At 41.1% G+C, this 25,798-nt stretch overlaps 4 protein-coding genes across 8 annotated transcripts; 2 read left to right on the top strand and 2 right to left on the bottom strand.

Annotated features, from left to right (window-relative positions):
• Window positions 1–362: 362 nt before the first annotated feature.
• gpaa1 (glycosylphosphatidylinositol anchor attachment 1) lies at window positions 363–5,664 on the top strand. 3 transcript variants are annotated; one of them, XM_026313288.1, is made up of 13 exons: window positions 363–453; window positions 939–1,057; window positions 1,518–1,697; window positions 2,028–2,139; window positions 2,268–2,415; window positions 2,518–2,619; window positions 2,789–2,985; window positions 3,076–3,272; window positions 3,384–3,537; window positions 3,740–3,808; window positions 3,907–4,100; window positions 4,620–4,790; window positions 4,883–5,664. In XM_026313288.1, the coding sequence occupies exons 2-13, from the start codon at window positions 984–986 to the stop codon at window positions 5,124–5,126; spliced, it is 1,842 nt and encodes a 613-aa protein (XP_026169073.1). In that variant the 5' UTR covers window positions 363–453; window positions 939–983; the 3' UTR covers window positions 5,127–5,664. The 3 variants fall into 3 exon arrangements, with proteins under 3 accessions (XP_026169073.1, XP_026169072.1, XP_026169074.1); XM_026313287.1 differs by having other exon boundaries at window positions 388–453; window positions 937–1,057; window positions 3,904–4,100; XM_026313289.1 differs by lacking the exon at window positions 363–453 and adding an exon at window positions 1,167–1,252 and having other exon boundaries at window positions 937–1,057; window positions 3,904–4,100.
• sharpin (SHANK-associated RH domain interacting protein) lies at window positions 5,250–14,505 on the bottom strand. 2 transcript variants are annotated; one of them, XM_026313296.2, is made up of 9 exons: window positions 14,014–14,505; window positions 11,419–11,593; window positions 9,906–9,998; window positions 9,678–9,819; window positions 9,498–9,588; window positions 9,123–9,408; window positions 8,516–8,610; window positions 7,200–7,301; window positions 5,250–7,107 (listed from the first exon to the last, which is right to left on the bottom strand). In XM_026313296.2, exons 1-9 carry the CDS (start codon window positions 14,275–14,277, stop codon window positions 7,057–7,059), a joined length of 1,299 nt encoding a protein of 432 aa, XP_026169081.1. In that variant the 5' UTR covers window positions 14,278–14,505; the 3' UTR covers window positions 5,250–7,056. The 2 variants fall into 2 exon arrangements, with proteins under 2 accessions (XP_026169081.1, XP_026169082.1); XM_026313297.2 differs by having other exon boundaries at window positions 7,200–7,298.
• A 1,053-nt stretch (window positions 14,506–15,558) lies between these two features.
• LOC113134074 (alanine aminotransferase 2) lies at window positions 15,559–18,765 on the top strand. The gene is made up of 11 exons (XM_026313294.2): window positions 15,559–15,783; window positions 15,885–15,974; window positions 16,086–16,194; window positions 16,808–16,941; window positions 17,032–17,275; window positions 17,385–17,464; window positions 17,557–17,693; window positions 17,835–18,009; window positions 18,109–18,264; window positions 18,373–18,485; window positions 18,598–18,765. The coding sequence occupies exons 1-11, from the start codon at window positions 15,679–15,681 to the stop codon at window positions 18,686–18,688; spliced, it is 1,434 nt and encodes a 477-aa protein (XP_026169079.1). The 5' UTR covers window positions 15,559–15,678; the 3' UTR covers window positions 18,689–18,765.
• Window positions 18,766–18,813: 48 nt separating this feature from the next.
• On the bottom strand, window positions 18,814–24,934 carry dhx30 (DEAH (Asp-Glu-Ala-His) box helicase 30). 2 transcript variants are annotated; one of them, XM_026313282.2, is made up of 19 exons: window positions 24,756–24,934; window positions 24,432–24,568; window positions 24,221–24,331; window positions 23,861–24,133; window positions 23,604–23,753; window positions 23,345–23,497; window positions 22,756–23,226; window positions 22,191–22,574; window positions 21,966–22,050; window positions 21,753–21,857; window positions 21,481–21,656; window positions 21,163–21,369; window positions 20,989–21,070; window positions 20,670–20,863; window positions 20,418–20,577; window positions 19,998–20,155; window positions 19,792–19,895; window positions 19,566–19,705; window positions 18,814–19,357 (listed from the first exon to the last, which is right to left on the bottom strand). In XM_026313282.2, exons 1-19 carry the CDS (start codon window positions 24,925–24,927, stop codon window positions 19,098–19,100), a joined length of 3,522 nt encoding a protein of 1,173 aa, XP_026169067.1. In that variant the 5' UTR covers window positions 24,928–24,934; the 3' UTR covers window positions 18,814–19,097. The 2 variants fall into 2 exon arrangements, with proteins under 2 accessions (XP_026169067.1, XP_026169068.1); XM_026313283.2 differs by lacking the exon at window positions 24,756–24,934 and having other exon boundaries at window positions 18,815–19,357; window positions 24,221–24,349; window positions 24,432–24,535.
• Between the last annotated feature and the right edge of the window lie 864 nt (window positions 24,935–25,798).

Raw genomic sequence — 25,798 nt, 5'->3', positions numbered from 1 at the left:
AGGGTCAAATCACTTATTGATTAGTCTGACAAATAACCAATACACAGTACCAATAGTGTGATAGATTAAAGAAAACACCTGAGAATGTTATAGCCTTCCTAGATTTTGAAGCAATCTTAAACTAAATGTGCTAAATTAAAATATAACATTAGAGACTTCCTATCTACTCAAAAAGCTGTGTTGCCTGTAGATACACTGAAAAATGATAAGTCAAATTAGACAAACAACAAAAAGTTTATTTGTGAAACCAAATTTTAAAAAACATTCTATTATTTTAGGTTAAATTGTCATATTTTTTGCGTCATGAAAACGTTTATTAGTATCTCTAGACCGGAAGTTTATCCGCCACATTAATGTTTCCCCAGGAACAAGGAAATTGAAAACGGCTAGCTGCGGGTGCTGGGAAGAAGTTCCGCCTCTGCAGGTGGATGTGACTCGCTGTATATTTGAAAGGTTTGTCTTCAAATGTATTATGTCTCACGGTAAATTTTTAATAATCAATAATGTAACGTCAATTGTTAGTCTTTTCACAGAGCGTGACGGTTTTAAACGTGCCGTCTTTGCTCAGCTAGCTTGCTAGCTAGCATCAAGCTAACCACAGCTGTCAGTGTGACAATAGGTGGAGAAACGAGTTTCAGCTTGAGCTGTATAGAAGCCAATTGTGTTAATGTTGCACCGTCATGTTTAGATAGAAATTATATCAAAATTTGCTGTTGTCCAGCTCATCAATAACATACTGGATTATAAATAATTTGGGTATAGAATTACCGCACTCGACGAGTATAAGTCGCCCTTTTTTTATACTCCTCTGGCTTGTGCGAATTCTGCACTGTCGTATGTTTTGTCTGTTCAACAAGGCTGTTTTTGCTAAAAGCGACTAATATTACGGTGCGACCTATAGTCCAGAAAATACAGTACACAGTGTGTTCTCCCTTCAGGGTGCAGTGATCTGGCGTCAGGATAGTGTTGCAACAGACGACGACATGGGGCTGCTGTCAGACCCGAACAGAAGACGGGCTTTGATCAACCTGCTCACCCGCCTCAATGCTCCAATCTGGTGAGTTTTGATTTCAGCATGGGAGGAATGATAACTGAATGGGCCTACCAGGCACAAGCTGTGGTCAGAGTCTCTGTTTGATTCGACTGTTGTCGACATTTCTTGTTAGGAAGTCAGTGAAAGATGCAAAGTGACAAGAAAGAGACTTAAAAAAAACAGCCACAAAGAGATGCAAAATAACCACAGAAGTGTGAAGTGAGTGACCACACAAACGCATTATTTCAGTCCTGCCAGGCTCACAGATAGGAGGGGCAAGGGGTTTTTAGTGTCTGTTCCCAGAGCTCCATTGTCTTATAATTCATTCATCGTTTTTAGATACTAAAAGCCTAAAGTGCCAAAATAAACTCTCAAATGTACCCATGACTCTTTTATAAGCCTCTGTGTACTTTGTTACATGATCCATTGTGGGATTGTGTGCATACTTTAAATGATTTCTGTCGTTTATATGTCATCATTCTAGTGTGGTCTGCTACATAGCAGGCCTGGCCTGGTTCATGGGCTTAGCTTTTGAACCGTTCACTCTGAGGACGTACATGTCAGAGAATGCCATGGGATCGACCATGGTGGAGGAGCGGTTTCCAGCAGGGGAGAGGGCGCTGTCCACAGGCAGGGAATTTGCAGCTCATAAAAAGAAAGTGGGGTGAGTAAAATGCAGCTTCACACATGCCATGATATATAATCCTAATTCAAACATGATGCAGAGTTTACAAGGTAGTTGGATCACTGATACCATAGGGCAGTGTAAACAACTAGTAGTGGTTATGTTTTTTACATGAGCTTTTGGAGCTAATTTTCAGTGGGTGTCTGAGCAGAGTGTGTTTTATTTCAAACTCATAAACAAAAGTTATTTGTTAAACTTGTAATGCTTAGTGTGTTTTTTTTTTTACTTTTACCACCATACTAAGCTCTGTAGCCATGTCTTTTGCCTGAAACCTGTATTATAGTGAGACCAGTTCTTTTTTTTTGACAGTGGGATGCCTGTGGATTGGTTAGTGAAAACCATGCAGGCTCGAGGGCTAGAAGTGTTTACCCAGAGCTTCTCTCGCACGCTACCCTTTCCTGATGAAAACAAAGAGAGATATGTGAGTTTGTGTTTAATTTCTGTATTAAGAACATTTTTATTGTAACATTTCTGTTTTCAACAATTGCTTTTATATTACTTTTATGCGTAATTGATCTTGTTAACCTCACACTATTCTGTTTCCTTCAGATGGTAAAAGGCACAAATGTATATGGGATCCTTCGGGCACCTAGAGCACCACGGACTGAAGCCCTCGTTCTGAGTGCTCCGTGCAGCCTGGGCGATAACAACAACCAGGCTGTGGGACTGCTGATTACTTTGGCGCAGTACTTCAGGAGTGAGTACAGCCCCCCCACTACACTCCCCCTTCAGGACAGTTTAGTAGCATTTGAAGGACTTTGCATTTCTTGATTTCACTGACTGCTGTTTTCCTCAATAGATCAGATTTACTGGGCCAAGGACATCATCTTCCTCGTGAATGAGCATGATCTGATTGGTATGCAGGCGTGGCTGGAGGGCTACCACCACACCAACACTACAGGTGATCACCTGCTGTCATGCTGTTACAAAACATCCACATTCAAAGTATTGGATTCTTCATTTACTTTGATAGCCAACATCATGCAACCACTTTCATCTAAAGCTGACCAAAGATAACAGACAGTTGGTAATGTACTTTTCTTCTGTTACACCAATTATGATTTATGTAGGTATGGACTGGTCTCCACTGCAGGGCCGTGGTGGTTCAATCCAGGCAGCTCTGTCCCTGGAGCTCAGCAGTGATGTCATCACCAGTTTGGACCTGGTGCTGGAAGGCCTCAATGGCCAGTTACCCAACCTGGATTTAGTGAATTTATTCTATGCTTTCTGTCAGAAGATAGGAGTAGTTTGCACCATTCAGGGCAAGGTAAAGGCTTGTTAACACATTTGCTTTTCTGCCCAGAACATACTTGAGCTTGTCTCGGAAAGTACTTATTTTGCTCTTCTGTTTGTATAGCTGCAGAAGAATGACTGGGACAGTTTGTCAGGTTATAGCCATGCAGTCCAGACCATGATGCTGATGGTGCTGAAGCAGGCCAGTGGGCGACCTTGGGGGGACCACGGCCTGTTCTTGCGCTACCACATTGAGGCTGCCACCATCAAAGGCATCAACAGCTTACGCCCATACAAAACAGATGCTACCACCATTGGCAGGTCAGAGTAAACACTGTACTGTATACCTACTCCTGATGGTATCCAGGTTTACTGTCTTTGTTCCACCCTTGCAAGCTGTTTCTTCATTATCGTTTTTGTCATATTCCTCAGGCTTCTAGAAGGAATGTATCGTAAGCTGAATAACCTCCTCGAGCGTTTGCACCAGTCCTACTTCTTCTACCTCATGCCATCACTGTCTCACTTTGTCTCCATTGGTTATTACATGCCAGCCTTTGGCTTACTCGCTGTCATCCTTCTGCTTCGTGTATCCTTTTACAGTTATTTAACTTGGTTTCATTTTGATCTAAAATGTGATGAAGAAAAGCAAATTCATCTCACGTAGCATGTATGTACTGTAAGTAGACACTTACTGCAACCCAGGATGTGGGTTGTGTATTGCTAGTAAAACTTTTACCCTGTTATTGATGTATACTTGATTATCAGATTTTCCCTTGACAGTGACACAGGCCTTAGATCTGTGGGTTCAACTTGCGACTCCACCACAAACAGAAGATGGAGTTGCTGACATTGACCAGGTGAAAGAAACATCCTGACGGCGTAACAGAAATAGAACAGTATTTACATGAGTTGAGTTGAAGTCACCACCTTATTAATATCTACTTCCTCCCAGCAGTCCAGTCCAGGGGTTTTGTCTGTGCTGACTCCTCTGGTGATCAGTCATGCGACTGGAGTTGCTCTGTACACACTGCCAATCCGTTTTCAAGAGATGGCTGTTGAACACTTCCCAGTGTCTGAGACTGAGGCAGTGGTCCTGACAGCAATTACTATTTACACGGCAGGATTGGCTTTGCCTCACAACACACACAGGTACATGCCTGGCACATGTAACACCCCTCTGATTTTTTTTTTCTGTCATTTTTCCCCCTCCTCCTGGTCTTAAAGACAGAATATCAAGAGGTAAAATACTCTGACTGTGCAGAGCATGCCCTGTACAGTGAAAACCTCTTAATTTGTTTACTTGAGTTTTGCATTCAGTTCTCCTATTGTATGTGACTATAATGTACACATGCTCACAAACAATTGCACATAGAAGTCAAACTTTGGACGCATGTATAACGTCATTGTTCATCTAATAATTATATTTAAAACTTTTTAAGTCATTTTACACATTTACAAACTTGATTTTTCACATGTTTACAAAGGGTAGTGTACAATCACAGGCTTTGTAATGATTCCTCAACATCATATCACAAATACTCTATTACTGTGGTTGACTTGCTCAAAGTAACCCAATACCACTGCAGTCCAGACAGTGAGAAACTTTTACTTTAAGGCTGCTGTGATGCTGGGGAGTGAGCTGTTGTCGTGTCATGTTGTGTGTTGCAGACTCCTGTCAGGTGAAGGGACGGAGCAGGGCTGGAGAGTGCTGAAGCTGGTCTCTGTGCTGTACCTGGCTGTTCTGCTGGGTTGCACTGCCCTCATCAACTTCTCCCTGGGCTTCATCCTGGCCATCACCCTTGTGCCTGTGGCTGCCTTCATCACACCCCATGTGCCAAAGTAAGAAACAGTCAAATGCATTTTCAAACTGCAGCTCTGTACTGCCACCTCTCAGTCACAGGGAAGTAATACTCTCCTCCTTCTTCCCTTAGGGTTCTGTCAGCCTTCATCTTGGTCATCCTCAGCCCAGCCTGCACACTTCTGTTTTCTGTCTTTTTCTTCCAAGAGCTGCAGGAAATGCCCATAAGCTTCCAGGATGGTTTGTTGCTCTACCTGTCCGTCATCTCACAAGGCGTCCTGGACCACTCCCTTTATGGCTCTCTGGTTTACCCACTCATATCTCTGCTGGTCTATCCATGCTGGCTACTTTTCTGGAACATCCTCTTCTGGAAGTAGATGTCAGTCATACAGGACAGCTGGAGGCTTTCATAGGGAGAACATGTCTCTGAGGTGTTCTCAGGTTTGTCTTTACTGGAAAGATGTGAAGAAGAGGAATATCTACAGTTGACATGGAATGCACTGACTGTTTTTTTTTTTTTTTGGACATTTTGTTGGTATTTCAATATCAACTCCCAAGTATTTTTTTCTTAAAACATTTGACAAAAATCCAGCAGATTTTCTTGTTTTACTGTACTTAACTTGAAAAGGGGACAATTATTTTCACAGGTAACTAGAAATACTATGTTTGGGTCACTTTGTTTCCAAAAGATTTTTGTTTGTGGTACTTATGGATTGTGATGTTGGAAGACTAAGACAGTGCCAACATAGTAATGAGTGGTGAACCCTCCCTGTTGGTCTCTTTCAAGACATCCATACACCTGTCTGTTGAACAAGCCATCACTACTGTCTAATATTTTTATACTTGTTTTGATAACATTCTTTAAAACATGTTTATTTCATATTTATAAATGCCAAAATAAAATGACTGGAAATATTTGGTTCCCATGTTTTAAACAAGGTTCTGCCACACGTACAACCATGAAATGAAAGGCTCTTTTGTAAAGGAATATGATTGCTTACAAAAAATATCGTGAAGAATAAAAATACCTGCATTTACAAAACATAAAAGGCAAACTTGCTACAAAATTAATTTACTCTGTACAAATACAGCAAAAAAGGAAATGAATTGAATTGAAATAGGGAAAAATTAGGAAAATTTACAGTACCAGTCAAAAGTTTGGACACACTGTCTCATTCAATTCAATGGTAAAGTGTGTCTAAACTTTTAACTGGTAGTTCACTCAGTGACAAAGTTTACTGCTACATTGCAGCTCTGTGAGGCTGACCTCACGGGGATCATCGGCGTAAGAGAAATCATCCATGAGCCAGAAATCTCTAAAAATTATTTGCTGAGACTGTCGCAATATATGTAAAAATTTTAACCATGAACATCAGATCTAATTTTCAGGATGGTCCATTCAATGGCTGATGATGTTTTACAGTCTGGACCAACACGATGAATAACAACATTGCCATCCACAGAGGTAATTGAGCCCAACTAGAACCATCAATCAAGTCTGCCTGAAAGGACTAGACCCATAGCTAGACAGCATTTGTTTTCTGCCATTATGTTTATTCAGCTAATGCAAGTTTTTACAGTATTATGTACTGGAACCAGATCAAGCTATTGTCATGGCTCAGGGAGAATCGAGTTAAAATGTACATCAGTTAACTCACTGCATCTCGTTAAAAATAACACATGTTATAAAAATAAAAGCACTTGACATCCCTGTAAATGAGACATTCCTTCTCTTGTCAGACATGGCTTTTTTAAACTTCCAATATTATTTTGCACCAACAGAATACACACCACAGACTGTAAATGTGACAGCACCGAAAACAAGGTATTGCACAAGGCTTCACCTTTCCTCTCACTTCACAGATGGCACAGTACATAATTCCCTCATCTTCAGTCGCAGTCAAACACAGACAACTTGCATCACATCTCCCTCCCCTAAAATAAATATCTGGCCCTGTGTGTCGTGTGCACCACACACACACCCCCCTATTAAATAAATAAGAAAGAGGCCTGGCCAAATTACAATGTATGTCATGGTCATATCAATGGTCAAAGCTGACAGTGCCCACCAGTTCGTCATCTGAACCTCAACCATTGACTGAGCCTGTCATGCTATGCTGATTCAAACCCTCCAGTGTTCAGCAGCCAGCCAGCTGTCAGAGGACTCTCAGTGCACTTGATAGTCTTTATGTGAGTACTTTGTCAACATTTAGGTGGCAGATTTAACATCCTCACTGTGTATGTGTGTGTGTGTATATGGGTGTCTAAGTGAGTGAGACTAGACAACCAGACTGCGATGACGGGCAGTCAGCTGCTGTTTAAACCAGACTCTCCGCGGTCCTCTCTCCTTCCTTTCTCCTTTGAGAAAGATGAAAAAGGGAGTGAGTGTCATTCAGGAAATGTTAAGAAGAGTAGTACAAAGGTTGTGACTGCGGGGTATTGTGCGGTACCTGCTGGATGTGTGTGTCAGGTCTAGCCGTAGCACAAATTTCACAGCCTGGACGAGACGGCTTGTTGATGAAAGTGCATGAGGGACAAGCCCACTCTGTCTGCTGAGAGAACAAAAGTAGATGCTAATTTAGAAAGTAATTTAGGTTGCAAGTAACCTCACAATTTTTAACTAGTATCTTTTAATACTTTTTCTCATTTTTTCAAAATACATTGTGATCATCATCGTAACTGCCTTCTAGAACAGCTACTTGAACTGAAGTCTAAAACTAAATAAAACTTAACAGGAGGTGCTTTGTTTATCTCTGGCTGATGCTTTTGATCCACTGTTCTCAAGTTGAATCATAGCGACCGACTTTTTTGTTTGTATACAGCCCATTTCCTCCACCATTGTTTGAAGGTTCCAGCTTTAAATGCCAGATGGCGGGTCAGCTTCTCTATGAAGAATATTTCACCTTCAACCATCAGCTATTGTTCTTGTTTTATGGAATCATATTTCAAACACTGCCTTGAAATGGCCTTTTTACATGCGAGTATCAGAAATGTATAGAGATAAATGTCTTCTTTCAAAATGACATCCTCAGTTATTAATCCCAGGTACAAAATGTGGGGGTCTCTGGGGATCCTGCAATGCAATAATTCCTTCAATATCTATATTCCTCTGTCCCAGAATGACTGGTTTTCCTGCATGTCAAAAAACTGTGTGAATTCCTATGAACGCAGTCGTCAACATTATTGTTATATATTACTTTACATATTTCTACCTGAATTCCCTCCATCTTTTAGAGTTATCAGCGGTTACCTCGTGTTGTCTTGCATATGGAATACCAATCCTTGTCTGTCAGTTCTCTATTCAATTTTCATTCTCATTTTATTTCACATATATTGAATTTTACCTACTATTTTACTAACTGACATTAGCACAAGCTTCCTTTCAAAGGTAATGAGGCTTTAAACAAATCAGCTGCTAAAGTAGCATATTGTTAATAAATAGCATAAACAGCATATAGTACATCACTGGGTGAAATTACTGTTATTATTAAAACTATGGTGAAAGTTGAACCAAATGATTAATAACTCAATTTCTGTGTTAATGGTGAAACAGCAAATCTTGTAATACTTAACTAACAACACATACTTTAAAGAGGCACTGACTTTAGAGAAAATTAATAGGGTGTATTTCCCTGCTTTGGTACTATTTTAATCCCACTGAAACTGTAGTCATTAAGGCAAGATTAAGCACAGCAATAAACTGCACAAAGACACAAATATGCACCTGTGACTGCACCTGCTTTAATAGTATATGCTGGTCACATACCTGAGTTTTACTAGCTCTGTTGGTGTGATCATTCAAGTGCAGATTCTCAACGTCAAGGACATCTTTGATGTCATCTGGTCTATCGCTGCCTCCACCTGTGCTCCGTGGAGTTGTCAAAAACAGAGAAATATATCAGTTGACTGGTTTACTGACAAGACTCACTGCAAAACATCCTATTTTAAATTAAAACAATTAACATAAACCTACATTATTTACAATTTGGCTTTAGTGACTTTGCTGTTAATGATTGATGGTCAGTCTGTTGACCTTCTATTTAGCTTCACTTCTTGCTTGTTTTTGCCTTCAGTATGGTTTATAGTAAATTAATCACTTGATCAGACGGGTTGTGTGCAGATGACTAAACTGGCCAGTGCAGAACATAGAAAACTTTGGCCCTAAACTCTTAACTGCTTTGGTTCTGTGTTTAAGGTCAGTGTCCTGCTGCATTGTCTGGGAGATTATGGGAGAATGGCTAAATAGCTTTACAACTGAAAAACAACCCTATTTATAGTTTTAATTCCAACATCCTGGATTCAGAGGAATCATAACCATATCACTGCATCTTCTGTCTAAACTGTGACACAAAGTGGACATTTATTGAACTGACCCTGACTGTTGTGGGGTAGCCTTGAGGGCAGGGTGCTGTAACCCCTCCAGTCTTGGGAGGTGGGTCCATTGCCCAGGGGGAGAGGTGGGGCAAGGAGGGCGCTCTCCAGGTCCTGCTGGAACAGCTGGCGGGTCATTCGGGCCTGTCGTGCTGATATCAGGTAGAGGTACGCTGTGTCACCGTCCTTCTGTACCCCGTAGGAGGCTAATGACCTCGGCTCGGTGCACAAACACTGACCAATCACCCAGCGCTGCACGCGAGGATGAAAGCCATACTCAAGAAACACCTAAAGAAGAATAGATGGAGTAGGTGAAGCTGAAAAAGCCAGTATGTCAAATGCTTAGTTCATTGTTGGTTAATTGACAGTTTTCTGACCTGTTGCTTTAGTGCAGCCACAGTCATGTAGGGAAAAACTTTCACTGTGACACAACAGGATGATGACACATCTTCCACCACCACAGACAAACTGCAGCAAAGATATGGCACTTTAAGTTGCAAACACACATAACCAGGAAGACTCATCAGTCAGTGACCTCGACACTTATCGCTTCTCACCTGATCTCTCCGTCTGCATAGTTCTTTTCTGACAGCTGAATTGTCAGCACTGCCTTCTGTCGAGCCAGAGCGGATGCGTGCTGTGAAGCAGCCTGAGTGTCTCCTGCTTCTATCGCCCTGGCGAGATCCAAACATAGTTCCTCTAAACACAAAGAGATAGAAAACAGAAGTGACATTTTTTGAGCATGTTCAGGAACAAAAAGAGAAAATGAGTGAAGAGATACCCACCGGTGAGGGGCAGCGAGGATGAGTTCCACTGCTCCACAGTTGCTGTTGTTTGGTGCTGTATGCCATCTGATTCACACACGTTAATATTTGCAACTGTCAAAGCAGAAAGAAGAAAGAAAAGTGTTTCAAACTTGTGGTTTTCACTTACACCAATAACAACTGACATGAGTATTTTTCTAGCTGAACTTGGTTGATAAAGGCACATATTAGCAAAACCCTTTAATCACAGGAAAAGGCTTCCTGGCAACTACTGGTGTGTTAAGCTAATATACCTACCAGGTACTGAAGAATTGCCTAAAGACCTCAATGCACAAAGCATGTGGTTTCTTTGTTTTATATCTGAGGACAATCATTTGTTTGTCCGTGTGATGGAAAATCTATTTTATGATCTAGATAAAGATGTCCTTACCACAAATTATTGTTATGGCACCTGTTTGTTCTTGTTTTGCATATTTGTCTAGAACGCCTGAACTCACTTAATCACTCTGTTCCCTGCCAGGGACAAAACATCAGCTCTGGCAGCTTCTGCATCCACCCTGATAATACTGTATAAAACTCAGTGTGACCTTTATTTCTCTGTCACTCCCTGGTAGACTGCTTTAGCATTCTCTCAAGACATCGTCCTCTTTGCAAAGAAAATGAAATACCTAAAAGATGTTTGGGTCTTAGTTCACTTCAGATTCCCCATAGAATATTGAAGTTTCTCAAAATTTCCACAACAATTTGGAGTCAGAAGTGATATCCTTGGCTGTTTGGATCGGGACCTGAGACAGACAGAGACTGATCATCCTGGAAGAAATTGTTTCAGCCCCTACCTCCTAACTTTAGGGATACAGGGGACTGACAGTTTAGGACCCCCGACCAACTCCACTGGAAACCTCAAAGGAGATGGACTATGTTTGTCTTAAAAAGTGGGAATCTGAAATACACATTTCTATTCTTTGGTCAAAGGAGCATAGCAATTACATGACAGCAGGAATAATATACATAAAAAATACATTAAAAAAAGAAAAAGAATTTTAAAAACATTGAAAAATAAAGGCAATAAAAAATAGGAAAAGTGAAAACGACAAGTCATTACAAGGGCAGAGCAAGTTAAGTAGATACTGTACCGTGTACCGCTGTAGCAGTACAGGGCTGGTAATGCAAGGTGTTCTGGGAACACAGAAAAGGACTAAGTCCTTTAACGAGAAACGAGAAACAGTCACACGCCACCGTACTGTTGTGGGGCTGAGTGCACGGAGTGTTCAGAGAGAAGAGCGTAAAGAGTAAAGAGAAAAGGACCGGATCGTCCTTAGAGACTTACACTAAGAAGTCCCTCAAGCTTATGGCTATTTTGACACTGTTTTTTAACCAATCCGATAATGAATCTGCACTAAAACTGGTGTGCAGATTGGTCTCTTTAAGTCTTTTTCAGTTTACTGATCAAACGTGTAATTTTCTTTTGAAAGGATGTGAACAATGGGTAACAGAGAAAGCAGGTTATGGAAAAAATCAGAGTTGGCAAACTGACCTCTATGTGCCTCTCTTAGTGACGACATCACCACCGTGGCCCACTCCTCTGCTTCACGGTCGCAGCGGAAGTTGAAGCGGATACAATCATGTGGAGGAGCAGCAAGACGCATCTCATGGCATCGAGGGGACTTGACTTCATACTGCACCGAACGCAGGTCAAACTCTGCAATGAACTGAGGGTACAAACATACACAGAAAAGAAAAAAAAAAACAGATCTCAAAAGTCTTGTCTGTCTGAAAAGTTATAATGTAGGAAATGTAGAAAAACTACACAACGTTATGTGAATTTAAATCTGCAACACACACAAAACTCATCAAAATGAGAACATATCTAAATTAACAACCTCTCACAGTTTTACTTTTAGCTCAGTGGGCATTGTAGGACTGCAACTAACCATTATTTTCATTTTCTGTCAGTTGTTTTCTCACCTAATATATTATTGTTGAACCTATAAAATGCCAAAAAATGTGAAAAAGCCTGGTACAATGTCAGAGCCAAAGGTGACATCTTGGAATGAATTATTTTGTCTGACTATAAAAAAAATGATCTGAAAACTAAAAAAATATTCAGTTTTGAATGAAGCAAAATGACATTCAAGGCTTTTGCAAATGAAACCAGCCATGCAAATGCATTTAATGACAATAACTTTTTCTTATGAGTTTATATCCAATATAAAAATGAACAGAGGCAATGGTAAAAAAAAAAAAGGCACAAAATATGGGTGCAACTTGCAATATGCTTCACAAGAAGATTATGGCATGAGAGAAAGAAGAGACTTTTATGAAATATGGCAAAAAGCAAAGTGAAATCCACATTCTGACAAAGAAAGACTTCAACAATGAGTGAGTTTGCCAGCACAGGGATTTTAGCACATTATCCATCCTCTAACATTCACTGTGGCAATGGAGGAGTCATTAAAGCACTGAAATCTGTTATGGGTAGACAAAGGCAGCAGACAGGGATTTGCCTCCTGCCAGAGTATGTGTGTGATTACTTATGAAATGTCTGCCAGCTCAAAGAGACAAGCCGGAAGAAGCTAAGATCAAAGGAAAACCATGTAAATCAAGAAGTATCTCAATTGTCATGGGGCAAGTCGGGCTGACTTTAGATAAAAACGTTGCTTCTGAGCCTGTCAGATCTTCGGAACTTCGCACAGAGAGAACTTGACAAACAAAGTACAGATCTGTGGTGAGACAGGCAGAGTGCAAAGTAAGGTCATCTCCAAGCCTGATTTAGGATGTGTGTCTACATTTGAGACCAACATGCTCACTGACACATGCACAGGTGAAAGAGCCCATCTCTGTGCTAAAACATGACCCTCAGCTACTTTTACATAAGTGCAGTAACTTTTTCATATTTAGCCTGAAAATTTAGTGCAAGAAAGTTTGAATCCCATTCAAACCACAACTCTTCCTGTGTGCAGTGGAGAGAGCCATATCTAAAACTCGAACCACTGTGACACCCAAAAGAATAAAAGTTTGGGTTGACAGCGCAAGTTTATCTTTCTCCATCAACTCAAACCCAGATTGTCAGGCTCAGGGTTTCTAAAGCTCCAGAGCTTTAAAACAGGTGAGGATGAGCATGTCAGCGAAGCTTTGTGCTTGTTTATATACACCAAGCAGGTGAAAAAGGGGTCGCTTTTCTCTCTGTCTGTGTTTCTGAACAAACTAACTCTTAGCCATATATAACAAAAGCCCAAACTGAAAAGCTGAATGCACTTCTGATCTGTGTTAAAAGTGGGTTTACGGGGATGCCAGAACTTCCTGTTCACTACTCACTATTGCACCACAGTTATTTATACTTCCGTGTGTGTCTACATTCACAATTAAGACTTGTTGATACCCTTTTTACCTATGAAGACCATATTCAGCTCACCAGATGTCATAATGCTGCCAACACTGATAAAGCAGCTGCTCTCACAGTATCATTACAATGTGCTAAGAAGAAGGACAAGAGCCAAGGGTGTTAAAATGCCCCTTTACTCCACATATCTGAATCACGTTTCCAGTTTAAAGGGGTGAATACAGACTTCCAACAAGACATAGAGTGAGAAATGCAATGATAGAAGTACAAATAGCCTCCCATGCTACTACTGTATGACAAATACAGCAGAGGCTCACTGCTGATGTTTACCACTATTAATGAGTGTAGAAGAATTTCAGATCCTGCTGGTATGACTCTGATAAGTTGACTGGTTATGAGAAGAAAAATGAAAGTGAAACCAAAACCCACTCGACTACAACAATACACTGTTGAATTTCTCGCGCTCACCTAGAGATACTGCCAGATGAGTGGATTTGAAAGCAAATCAAGAGGATTAGTTAGCTAGACAATGTTAAGGACACACTTGTGTTGAGTGGTGTTAGAGTGCATGTTAGGGTGCATGTCGTGTTAGGGACAAGCACTGAAAGAAATGTTATTTTTTTTAAATTCCCAATTATCTGTGGAGGCTGCACGATTGCTCCATAAAATGGCGTGTACAGGCCCACGACAATATAAACTATAAACGTGATTTAGTAAGGCGGCTTATGACTAAGACGTCGCATGACAACACTTCTTTTAAAAACATCAGGTGGATGTGTGAAATGTTACCACACTGCGGCTTCCGCTTGTATCTCGCAGCGCCAGTCGGAACTCTCCGGCCCGACTCGGGTCCATGCTGAGCTGTAGGCGCAGAGCTTCGCTGCCTGCTCCGGGGAGACACAGGGGCCTGATCCCGGAATGGCACACCGAAACCCGGACCGACATTAAAACAGTACTGCAGCAAGCTGTTGGCGCAGGCCCGCCGCATGCAGCCTGGTGGGACGAAGCAGCGGCCGGGGCTGGGGGAGCCCATCCGCCCGAGCTGAGTGCCATGTCGCGGACACCAGAGGCGGAGTGAGGGTGTATGAAACCCCGCGGCAGGTGTTGCTGCTGCCCACTGGTTTATAAGGACCACCGGTGTCTGTAGAGAGTGCGTTTCTTCACAGGAAATATACGGGTTTCTACTCGTCTCGACAATTCTTCCATATCTACCCAACCCGAGGAGACACGGAGCGAAAGAAAAACAAAACAGGAAGTAGAAAAGTACGTCTCTTATTTATCTCCGTACAGAAACGTGGTCGCAAAATATCTGACCTAACACGAAACGTACACGTTAAACCCCAAAACTCAGTAGGCAGCGCTAGCTGATTAGGGGAATTTCGGATCCAGCTAAGAATCATAAAAGACTGGTTAGCTTATGGTTTGGTTTAAACTAAAGTAAGGTGAAACACATTTTTGAAGAGAAACATCATTTACTTCCCACAGAATTTAATCCTCAACTCTGGGATCTAGTGATAACCCTCACAAAAATGGCATGACATACTTCTCAAAACATATAAAAGACACACGCAAAGAAAAAAACGTGACATCATGTAGATATGATATTTATTCCCATTTCATTTAGTTTTTAACATGAAACAGAGGAGGCACAGAAAAAAATATTTGCTGCTGTCCTTCTCAGTGAGCACAAAGAGTAAACACCTTAAGAGGAAGACAATTATAAAGTTCAAAAGCGCATTGTATGCACACTCACAAAAAGGAAACATTTTCTCTTAATGATGATTTATATATTTCTTATAAAATTTGCTACCTCAGAGAAAACCTTCCGTGAAAGTTGCCCAGTGGTTCCAATTTGGTGATAAAACATTATCCAAAACATCAATAACACACATTTTATTGTCTTTGGGGTATTGTGTTGAGATATAGGGGTTAATGAGATGAAAGTATAGATACCAAATCTATACTTTACTGTATTTACTACAGTCTAATTTTCACTTTTTTATTACGGTGCTTTGGAACATTAAAGATATTCGCTTGGTTTTGATCATCTCGGTCAGATTTCCCATAATTCTGAACTAAAACAATGCAGGCTGATGTTTTAGTGGTTATGGTCTGAAAGACGCTATTTGTAATTTCAGCAGGTGTCATGCACCATCAGGACAAGTTAATATAAAATAGAGAAGTTAATATCTAAAGAAGGAATGTGTTTTCATACAGTAGGTTAAAGAATTTTAAAGAAAGATTTCTAGTAGCAGATTATCCTGAGAGTGTCAGGACTCAAGACAGTTAATAAAGCACATATTACCATATTTTATCGTGTATATCTTTAACCAGCAGTCCCATTTTTGTGCAAATAATTCAACTTGGTGCAAGTTGAACAGGGAGTCACAGTTCAGCTCAGCTCAACTCAGTCCAGTTGCTGGTCTGATAGAACAGTGCAGAAGAATTACAAAGATGTCTGTCCTGCAGCAGATCAGTCCACATGTGAAGAACATAAAGCCGCTAGACTACGCGCTGCTGACCAAACGAGCAAACCAGATCAAGGAAGAGCTCAGACAGGTAAAGATAATCTGTTCACAATTATATATGGATACTATGTTCAATTTTCCAACTTATGTTATGGTGTGTGGAATATGTGCTTTGAATTCACTGGCCCACAGGGAGTGAAAAAACCATACAAACAACTGTTAGATCTCACTTGGGGCGACTCGCACAGGACAGGTGTGAAACCTCTGTCATTTGTTAGACAGGTAAGACTCCACATTTTAAGGTACATAATGTTGTATAACCAAAGCCATGCATTTCTTCTTTAAACCAAAATCTCAGTTTTTCTTTGTGTGCTCTGTGCTCATATCCTGCAGGTTCTTGCAGCATGTCTTTACCCTGAGCTCCTGAACAGCGACAAACTGCCTATGGATGTCAAACAGAGGGCTAAGAGGTTGCTTGGGATATGTGGTGGAGGGAGTATAGGTAAAGACTCTGTATGTGGTATTATGATAAAAATGTCAACCAAATTAATTCATTCATTTTTTAATTATAAAAAAACATAGTAATAATAACTGTCTTTTTTTTTTATATCTGTCTCTATGATTATGATTTTACCCTCCATGCCAACACATTGGTGGTGAATAGAGTTGTGTTTGAGGTGATCAATGCATCAATGAAAAATGACATTAAAAGAAATGAGCAGAAACTGTCTTTTCAGTAACAACAACTCCGGTCTTCCGGATAACCCACAGAGCTCACTGTGAACATTGTTGAAAGCTATTTATTACACAAAAACCCTATCAAAACTGTTGACAGCTGTGCTTCTGTGGATTGTTCAGAGCAAGAGGGGGCATTGTATGGTGGAAGAAGGACATGCTACTGAATGTGTAATCATTATTTTGAATATTTTCACCTTACTATTACTGAATAATAGGCAGCAGAAATTTCATAATTATCTCACAACCTACACTAATGACCTTGTGAAAGAAAAGTATACAATTCCATAGCACATCACAAAGCAATATAATAAAGACTACAACAAAAGTAGATGATTAGTTTGCTCTGCCGTGTTTTAGTCCCTGTACTGTTTCTTCAGGCTCTTACACTGCTACAGCGGGTATACCAGAAGTACTCCACAGAATCGCAGAATTCTTAACGAGACGAGATTGTGGGGCCCCATCTTACCCTAAAAACATATTCATCAGCCCAGGCTGCCAGTGGTCGCTTATGGTAACAGTCAATATTACTCATAACTGTATATACTGTTGGTTCTACCTGATTTTCATCAGCTTTAACTTTGCACAATCCTTTGCTTACTAGAACATTCTTAAAGTCCTGGTGAACAGCGAAGCTTCACCCAGAATAGGTGTGCTGACTCCAGTGCCATGCTACCCCACAACCACTCAGTCCATTATGGGACTGGGAGGTGTTGTTGTGCCTTACCACCTCAGTGAGAAGCAGGGCTGGGAGCTGCAGATAGAGGAGCTACATCGAGCACTGGAATCTGCAAAGGGAGTCTGTAACCCTTTTGCTCTATATGTCATCAACCCTGGAAACCCATCAGGTAAATTAATCTGCTCCTGAATGAATATCATACTGTATATGCATTTTCATGTATCTTTGTATCAGTGAATATGTAGCCTATCACGCGGTTGTTGCTGGATTGCCTATAGGTAACGTTCAAAGCAGAAAATCAATAGAAGAGGTGATCAAGTTTGCTTCAGAGAAGAGGCTATTCCTTCTGGCGGATGAGGTAGATGTTTTAAAGGTTTATTATCTGTCCCAGTGTAATCTAAAACAATAATGCACATGCGTGTAAATCAAAATGCGGATTCTCCTCCACAGATCTATCAGGACCTTGTATATGGGGAAAAGAGTGAGTTTATCTCCTACAAGAGGGTTTTGACAGAGATGGGTCCTCCTTTCTCAAACACAGTAGAGCTGGCATCCTTTCATTCAATATCCAAAGGCTTCACAGGAGAGTGAGTCCTTAGTCCTGATGAGCATTTAAATGTGTCAGCTCCTGTGTGTTAGGTCATGTTCACAAAACGTAAAACTCCATCCACTGCAGAAGATCATGTGATATTGAAGTTATGTCTGTTTGGATTTGTGTCTCTCATCAGGTGTGGTCTGCGTGGTGGATATGTGGAGCTGGTAAATCTGGACCCTGCTGTTATGAAACACATCTACAAACTGTTCTCCAAAGACATCTGTGCCCCTGTGTTGGGTCAGATTGCCCTGGAGCTAATGGTGAACCCTCCGCAGCCAGGAGATCCCTCAAGCCCCCTTTATAAAATGGTGATAATTAATTGAAATTAGTACAGTCTTTGTAACATGTCTAAAATAATGTTACTATAGGCCAGAGTGTGATGAGTTTTTTTCCTGCCTCTTCTGCAGGAGACACAATACATCAAGGCCTCACTGACGCAAAATGTAAAGAGACTCCATGATGTTGTAAACAGTTTGCCCGGTTTCTGTTGCCAACCAGTGCAAGGAGGAGGGTTTGCATTCCCCAGACTGAATCTCCCAACTCCAGCCATTCAGAAAGCCAAAGTAATAGCACTATCTTATAGCAAATCATAACACTATTATCATTAAAATCATTAAAACTGTTCATTAGTCATAAAATATCTTAGACATGGTTGTTTTTGCTCATTTTAGAGGGCAGGAATGCAGCCAGATACATTCTACAGTATAAAACTGCTAGAGGATGCTGGTGTTTTAGTCACTCCAGGTTGTGATTACGGGCAGAAAGAAGGGACCCACCACGTTAGGTAAAGTTTTGAAGATAAATCAAGTATTATTCTACACAAAGCTTAATTTTGCTGACAAAAATGTATGTAACATTTTATATTTTTGGTATATAACCCTTCTTCCTTTCTGCAGATTCGGCATTATGACATCTAAGGACATCATGGAGGAAGTACTGAAACGCCTGACCAACTTTCACACACGGTTTATGAAGGATTTTTCTTAAAGGCACTTCAGCAGAAAAACAGTTGACTTTTTGCAGTTCAGTGATTCAGTGCAGAGAATAAAAGAATACAATTTTTATCATGTTGACGTAAATATTTATTACAATAAATATAATATTTACTGTATGCAGTCTGTTTGAATGACCTTTGCTTAGCCATCCTTTTTACTCATTAGAGTAAAATTCAACTCATGCTTTTCAGAAAGCAAATAAACATAACTTGTATACCATAGTCCAAAATCCATACAAATAGATTTCCTCACCCCACATAGAGGTCATAATTCATCACAAATTTAAAAAAAAAAACAAAAACTGTCCACTGTGAATTTCTGTTAGAGTCTTGATCAGTTCAGTACTGACTTCAGCACTTTAAACACAATTTAAAAAAGAAAAAAAAGATGATCGTCTATCATCAATCCACATCACTGTCGCTGTTGTGATTCTGAACAAATGGGTTTGAGTCTGTATTGTTGAGCAGCTCCACAAGTAAGGAGATGAGCTTCCCATCTTGAGAAGAGTGGATGACTGCACTGTTGGGGTTGTTGAGGTTTCGGTACAACATGGTCTGAAGGGAAGTACGCAGCTCCCACAGGAGCTCCCATGTCTCAAGCGACAACTCACAGCGCACAAGAGAGCGTCCAGGAAATGACACTTCCACTCTGTCTGCTTTCACTGGGATAAAAGGGACAGAAATCACTACAAAGACAGCAGATATTAAGTCTAAAGATAAAAGATGGTGGTTCTATTTTAGGTAATTTGGAAGAGGACTTATAATATTGTGTAGTCACTGAATTATAGAAAATGTTAAATGAACTTCTAGCAACCATAGCTTCAATTGTACTGAAAAGAGTACCAACACTATAGATATGGAAGTCACTACCTGTCTCTATGATATCACAGTCTGTGAGCAGAAGCAGAGCGAGTGGATGGACAGCAGATGAGTCTCTGATGAAAACATTTCCATTGGATCTGACTGCGCTAAAGAAGGTCAACCATCGACTAGGGAGCTCATGTTTTCCTCTGCAACACGAAGTACATAAACTCTTAACATACAAATTAGTTAAGCCCACATCCAATATAGATGAATTATCAAGAATGAAGCAAACCTGTTCACTGAAGAGCGGTGAAGCAGCACTGGTCCACTGAGTGTGCGGAAGGACATATTGTTTGGGCGAAAACGCCCTCCTTTGGTCACAACACCTTTCTTCACCTAAAAAGAAAAAAAAAAAAAAAAAGAAGTAATTTGAAGCTACACTGCCGGGTGTATACAGCTGTGTTTTATTGGACTACATTCTGTGAAGCTGCTATGTACTTGAATGAGGTTGGGATAAAGTCCAGCCAGCATCACAGCTTTAAGCAGCTCATCCTCATTGCTTTGTTCATTGTAGAGGGAGGTGTGATCCTGGCACTCACTGGCACGAGAAACCAGCTCAGCTTCACGTAGGTTCTCACTAAACTGAGAGATGAGACCTGCAGAGCAATGACACAAAAACAAGAATCATTTTGTGATGATTCAGGTTACCAAACACAAAGTGCTTTTATGTTTCAACAGCCGACCCAGAAATACAGAGGGTATTTTCAAATTCTTATCTTAAAGCTTCCTTTTTTATGTGAAGCTTGACTGAGTCAAGTCATATTCTCTAAACTGTTCTAAAGTCCAGACTTGTGAAATGCCACTTAAGAAAAAAATCGTTTTTAAGGCCAGACGTCTGAAACTGACATTTGAACTAACCATTGATAAATCGAAGGCTGGGCCTGGACAGAGTGTGTGTATCCAAATATTCTTCTCTGCTCTCTCTGTTGCCATCCCACTGAACTCTCCTCCAGCCCAACACAGCTCTACTGAACATCAAATAGTCACTGCAAGAGGAGCCACTCAGAGCCTCTTTTGTCTAGAAAACCAGAACACAAGTGACAGAAAACCAACCAGTACATTTAGGAATCCAATTATAGTTTCTTTAAAACTACTATTAAAACAACTCACCTTGTTGACTAGTGCTCTGTTCTGCAGGCTGTTGTGAAAGGGGTCTCTGGTCAGACAGGCAGCTACAGACAACATAGGCAGAACACATCTAAACATGGTACTCAGAACCAACACTTTGCCCAGCCGAGGGTCACATGACATACAGGCAACACGCTCTCCTAAAGGTGTCAGGCTTTCTGTCTTGTCCAGAACTCCTGGAAAAAGGAAATACTGTCATCAATTAAATCCTGCATAAAAATTGAGGAACATGTAAATCCAGACACATATGTTTAAACTACCAAAACAAAATCTAGAATATAAGGTGTTGTGAGTCACTCACCTATATTTTGCAGATTTTGGACAGCATCTCTCACAGCTTCTTGGTCTGGACTGTCCAAAACTTGGGATAAAAAATCTACAGCCTCCACACAAAAAAGGCCATTGCTCAATATGTGACAATAATACAAAGTAACAGGCAAAAAAAGCACATAAAGCCATTGTTCTTCTTTAATACCTTGCTGTTAGGGCTGTGGATTTTGGCCTGTAATACTAAACTCTCCAGTGGGGTCCGCAGGATCTCTGGGATTGGGAAGGGAGTCATGGACTCCAGCTGTTTTTGTGGGAACAGGTGGTAAGAATGGCCTGGCTGGCATCGTCCTGCTCTCCCTTTTCTTTGAGTAACATTAGACCGTGATATCCAAACTGTGTCCAGACAGGAGACCTTTGAAAACCAAATGAAACATTTTGATTTGTCATTTGTACTTCCACACAAGACCTATTTTGGTAGATTGGAAAAGAAACAAGTGTGAAATGCATATCCTCTTGCACCAACCTTAGTCTGTGGGTCATAGTTTTGTTCTTTGTGAGTCCCAGCATCCACCACATGAACAATGTCATCTATTGTGATGGAAGTCTCTGCAATGTTGGTGGTGAGCACGATCTTCCTCTGGCCCACCTGGGGACGCTTGAACACTAACTGCTGGTCTGCCACTGATAAACTAGAATGCACTAAAACAAATACATAAGAAACAAATTTGTTACATCTAATCAAAGAAAACAAAGGCTAAAAAGGAGAGCTCTGTATTTGAGTCTGCACTTTCTTACATGGCAGGATCATCTGCGAGCCTGAGGAAAAGTGGGGCTTCTCCTCGAGTTTCTGCTGAACTGCCTTAATGTCCTGCCATCCAGGGAGGAAACACAACACTGCCCCTGAAGCATGAGAGGTAAACATGACTAAGATCATCATCTTAAACACTGTTATAAAGAGGCATCATAAAAAAAAAAGCAAATGCTAATTAGACACTTTATATTAGTTACCTGGCTCTCCACGTCTGTCAATGTGCTCGATTACGTCGGCTACTAAATCTAGATCTGGTGCAACCTCATCTCTTCCTCCCTTAAACTAGAACAGATATATGTGAGACAGAAAATGAAAAGAAAGAGACTTGTGCATAAAATACAATACAGTGGGATGACTGTTAAATGACTGCAGCACATAAAAAAAAAAAAACAACAAAAAAAACAAAAACAAAAAACCCTGACCTGGCCATCTGTCTCCACTCTCTCTTGATCTGGTAGTGGGCGTCTCATCTCTCTTAGCACATCCTCCAGGTATTTGTCTTTCACTGGGTGCATGAACCCAGGAACCTTTACAATTGGGCAGCCTCCAAAATATCGGGCCAGCCTCTGGTTGTCTCCAGTGGCACTCATAAGCACCACTCGTAGGTCAGGATTCTCATTTAAACATGAGCGCAGTAAGGCCAGCAACAAGTCTGTGTTTATGTCTCTCTCATGGACCTCATCCACCACCACGTGGCTGATTCCCTCAAGGGTTGGGTTCGACTGCAGCTTCCTCAGCAACACACCCACTGTGAGAAACAGTACGGCTCCTCCACTCTGCTCTGGTGGTCGGCTCTCGAGCCTTACCTATGCACATGGAAACACAGTGATGTTTTTAAATATGTCTGAAAAACAGAAAACCCAAGGAATATTCAGCTTATTAACACATAAGCAAAAAAGCACCAAATCCTCACAGATTAGAAGGCTGAACCAACAATTCATTTTAGCTTTAACAGTAAATAAATGTTGTATAATGTAACCTAACTACCTGATATCCCACAGAGTGTTTTAGAGCTGAACCCATCTCATGAGCAACACGGTGGGCCACGGAAACAGCGCTGATCCGACGAGGCTGGGTCACCAGGACGTTGCACTTAGCTCCCTCCCCACCTCTCACACACTCCTCCAGCAGTAAGCGGGGGATCCGGGTCGTTTTACCACATCCTGTTTCACCAGCGATCACAACCACCCTTGAGGACTGTACTGCAGAGACCACACCGTGACGATGGGCATCAACCGGGAGCTCCACACTGAGCACAGGGTTTGCTCTCTCCCATTTCTCCTGCAGGTACGCACTGAGCTCTTGAGCCTCTTGCTTAGACAAAGGTCTGTATGGCCTGCCTGTGATGGCATCTGTCACCATGTCTTCTCCTTCTTCTTCATCCTCCTGGTTTACCATCTGTTGTCCTTTCGCCTCTTCCTCCTCCCACACTTTCTGAACTTCTGTTGCCACTGGGTACTGTTAGGAAGACCGTGCATTCATCGTGACATGCATTGCACTTGACAATCGTGACCATGTAGTAAACATACAATGTACATAGCAAATATATTTTACAGTCAACCCAGCCTAAACTGACCTGGGTGAGATATTCTCTCATGTGTTCCTGCAAGTATTTTGGGATTTCTAGTGAGAGGGGGCGTCGTTCCCTCTCTCCAGCCTCCTTCACCTTCTCACGGTGGTACTTGGCATGAGTCAGCGGGTTGTTGTCTTTGTCTAGCAGCTCCAGCTCCTAAACCAAGTGAAATGATACATATTAGTACAGCATGTATTCATAGAGGCAATGCCTCAGGTGCTCAACATGTATGAGCACATTATGTCTCTATGGTTATTCTCACCTTCATCTTCATGCAGGCAAGAGCTGCAGCCGTCTTCTCTGCTGTCACTCTGTTGCTCGCTGTGGCTGTGAACGTCAACTCCTCGGGCCAGTGCAGGGTCAGTTCACACTTCTTTAGTTTCCCTCCTGTTGTTCTGAAATGCATTAGCTCCTGTTATAAACAGGTGACAGAGATTCATTTAGAATATATGACAAACTAATAAGGACTTTCTTTGTGGCAGAGGTGTATGATGCAGAGAAGTGATGAAAGCTACCCACCCTGATTCTGTTAGATGATGTTGCCACCTGAATGATCCTGGTCAGGAGAGATTTTGGTTGAGGAAACAGGGAAAGAGCTTCAGAGACATTGAAGGCATCTTCCACAGAGGGCAAATGTTGTTCATCATCGTCATCTGTTTTAGCTCTAGACACAAGGTGATTATCTGTCCACAGCTTGTGCTCATTGTCATAACCAGGTGATTGCAGCCCTTGTCTTCCCCGACCAGCTCTCTTCCTGGGGAGCTGATTGTTGGGGCCAATTACACCCATTTCCTTTGTGCAAAGAGAGAAGGAAAGGGGAAAAACAATGAGGAATGAAAAGTAAGACTAAAAATAATCTTTTATAACTTGAATTCTTACTCTGAGTTTGAGACAAGCAGCAGCTGCAGCAAATCGTTCTGCATCACTCTTCTTGGAGGCAAAACCCTCCTCCTCGATCCTGCAGGGCCACAGCAGCGTGACAGTGGCTTTCTGCAGAAACAATCAAAACTTCAGGGAGACTATGGAGGACTATGGGAGACTCGCTCTGAATGACACTGTGCAGTAATATCATTATGCCTTTTATTCTGACCTTGACACCCGCATGTTCGGTGCAGCTGTACAGGATGTGCTGGGAAAGGTCGCTGACTCCCAGTGACCGGGAGATGGTGTTATTCAAGAGGGTTTTGGGCTCTGGAAACTGCGTCAAGAGGTTTTGGCTAACTTTACCTAAACAGTAAAACGCAAAGATAAGACACACTAAGCGAAGTCAAGAATGTGTTACTGTCTTTGCCTCAGGTAAAGAGGCAAGAAAGTTCCCGAAATCTAAAAACGAGTCAACGCGATGGATGTCCTTGGGGTTTGGCGCTGATACGAGCTGTCAGCTCGTTAGCTAACTCAGCTAACTGTCACTCACCTCGTTTAGCCTGGACATGTGATGTGCCGTGTTCCTCGATGCTTTGAGCTTTGTTCCTATACCACCGCATTTCTCCGCTCCACCTGGACACTGTTTGGCCTTTTGTATGAAAACATTTTCCAACACTGTACAGCGTTTTTAGCCGCACGAGTAAAATACCGGGTAACGCCATCTTTAAACTACAATTTCTTCTTCTGCGGCAGTAAACGAAACACACTGACCACAGCGACACCCTTTGGCCGGGAGCATAAAATGCTCTGTGGTGAGTACACACTGATACGTGAATCTTTTATATTTATTCAACCAAACATCTGTTTTGAGTATATATGTCAAGCTCCTTAACCGATTTCAAGTTTTATTTCATTGTAATAATGCACATACGCAAAAGGAAAAAGCTAAGCTCTCACTAGGTAAAAAACCTAATTCTAAAAGACTTGAATTTAAGTAGATTTTAAGTGGTGCAGTGCACAACATTTATCATTCAATTTAATTTGATGAATCCCTTAAAGATCAAGTCAGTGTAATTTAATGGTTTTTCAAAAAGGTAAAATCTAAATCTAAATCCCTTAAAAAACACCTTAATTTCAAACTTTATTACTGACTATAAATGTTTAGATTTTATAAGATGTTTTTGGATGTTTTGACTCTACATGCAAATTTACCCCTGTAAACATAAGACTATGGTAATGTAAGGTATTTGGAGTGACATTTTGAGCTTGTCTAGTTGGTAATGGATGAGAACCTTAAAATACAGAATTAGACTGTATTTCTTGAAAAATATGTGAGTGCTCAGAACCGCTGCTATTGCTGGTTTGTGGATTTTTTTTAAATCTATGTTTTGTGGTTCATGGATTATAAGACAAAAAGTCTTATCTTTGTTGGGATTACTGATATTGTGGCACAGTGCCACTGTGTTCTGCTTAGCAGCAAGTAATTGTGAAGTGATGGAGTCACCAAAATCTCTTTTCATTTTGACTGTCTAAATGGCAAATGCTTCTTTGCTTTTAGAACTGTTACTAGCACCCATGCAATTTATCACTCAA

Source organism: Mastacembelus armatus, chromosome 17 (genome assembly GCF_900324485.2).
Source record: "Mastacembelus armatus chromosome 17, fMasArm1.2, whole genome shotgun sequence".
Lineage (NCBI taxonomy): Eukaryota > Metazoa > Chordata > Actinopteri > Synbranchiformes > Mastacembelidae > Mastacembelus > Mastacembelus armatus.
This window is presented reverse-complemented; position numbering and strand designations above follow the sequence as displayed.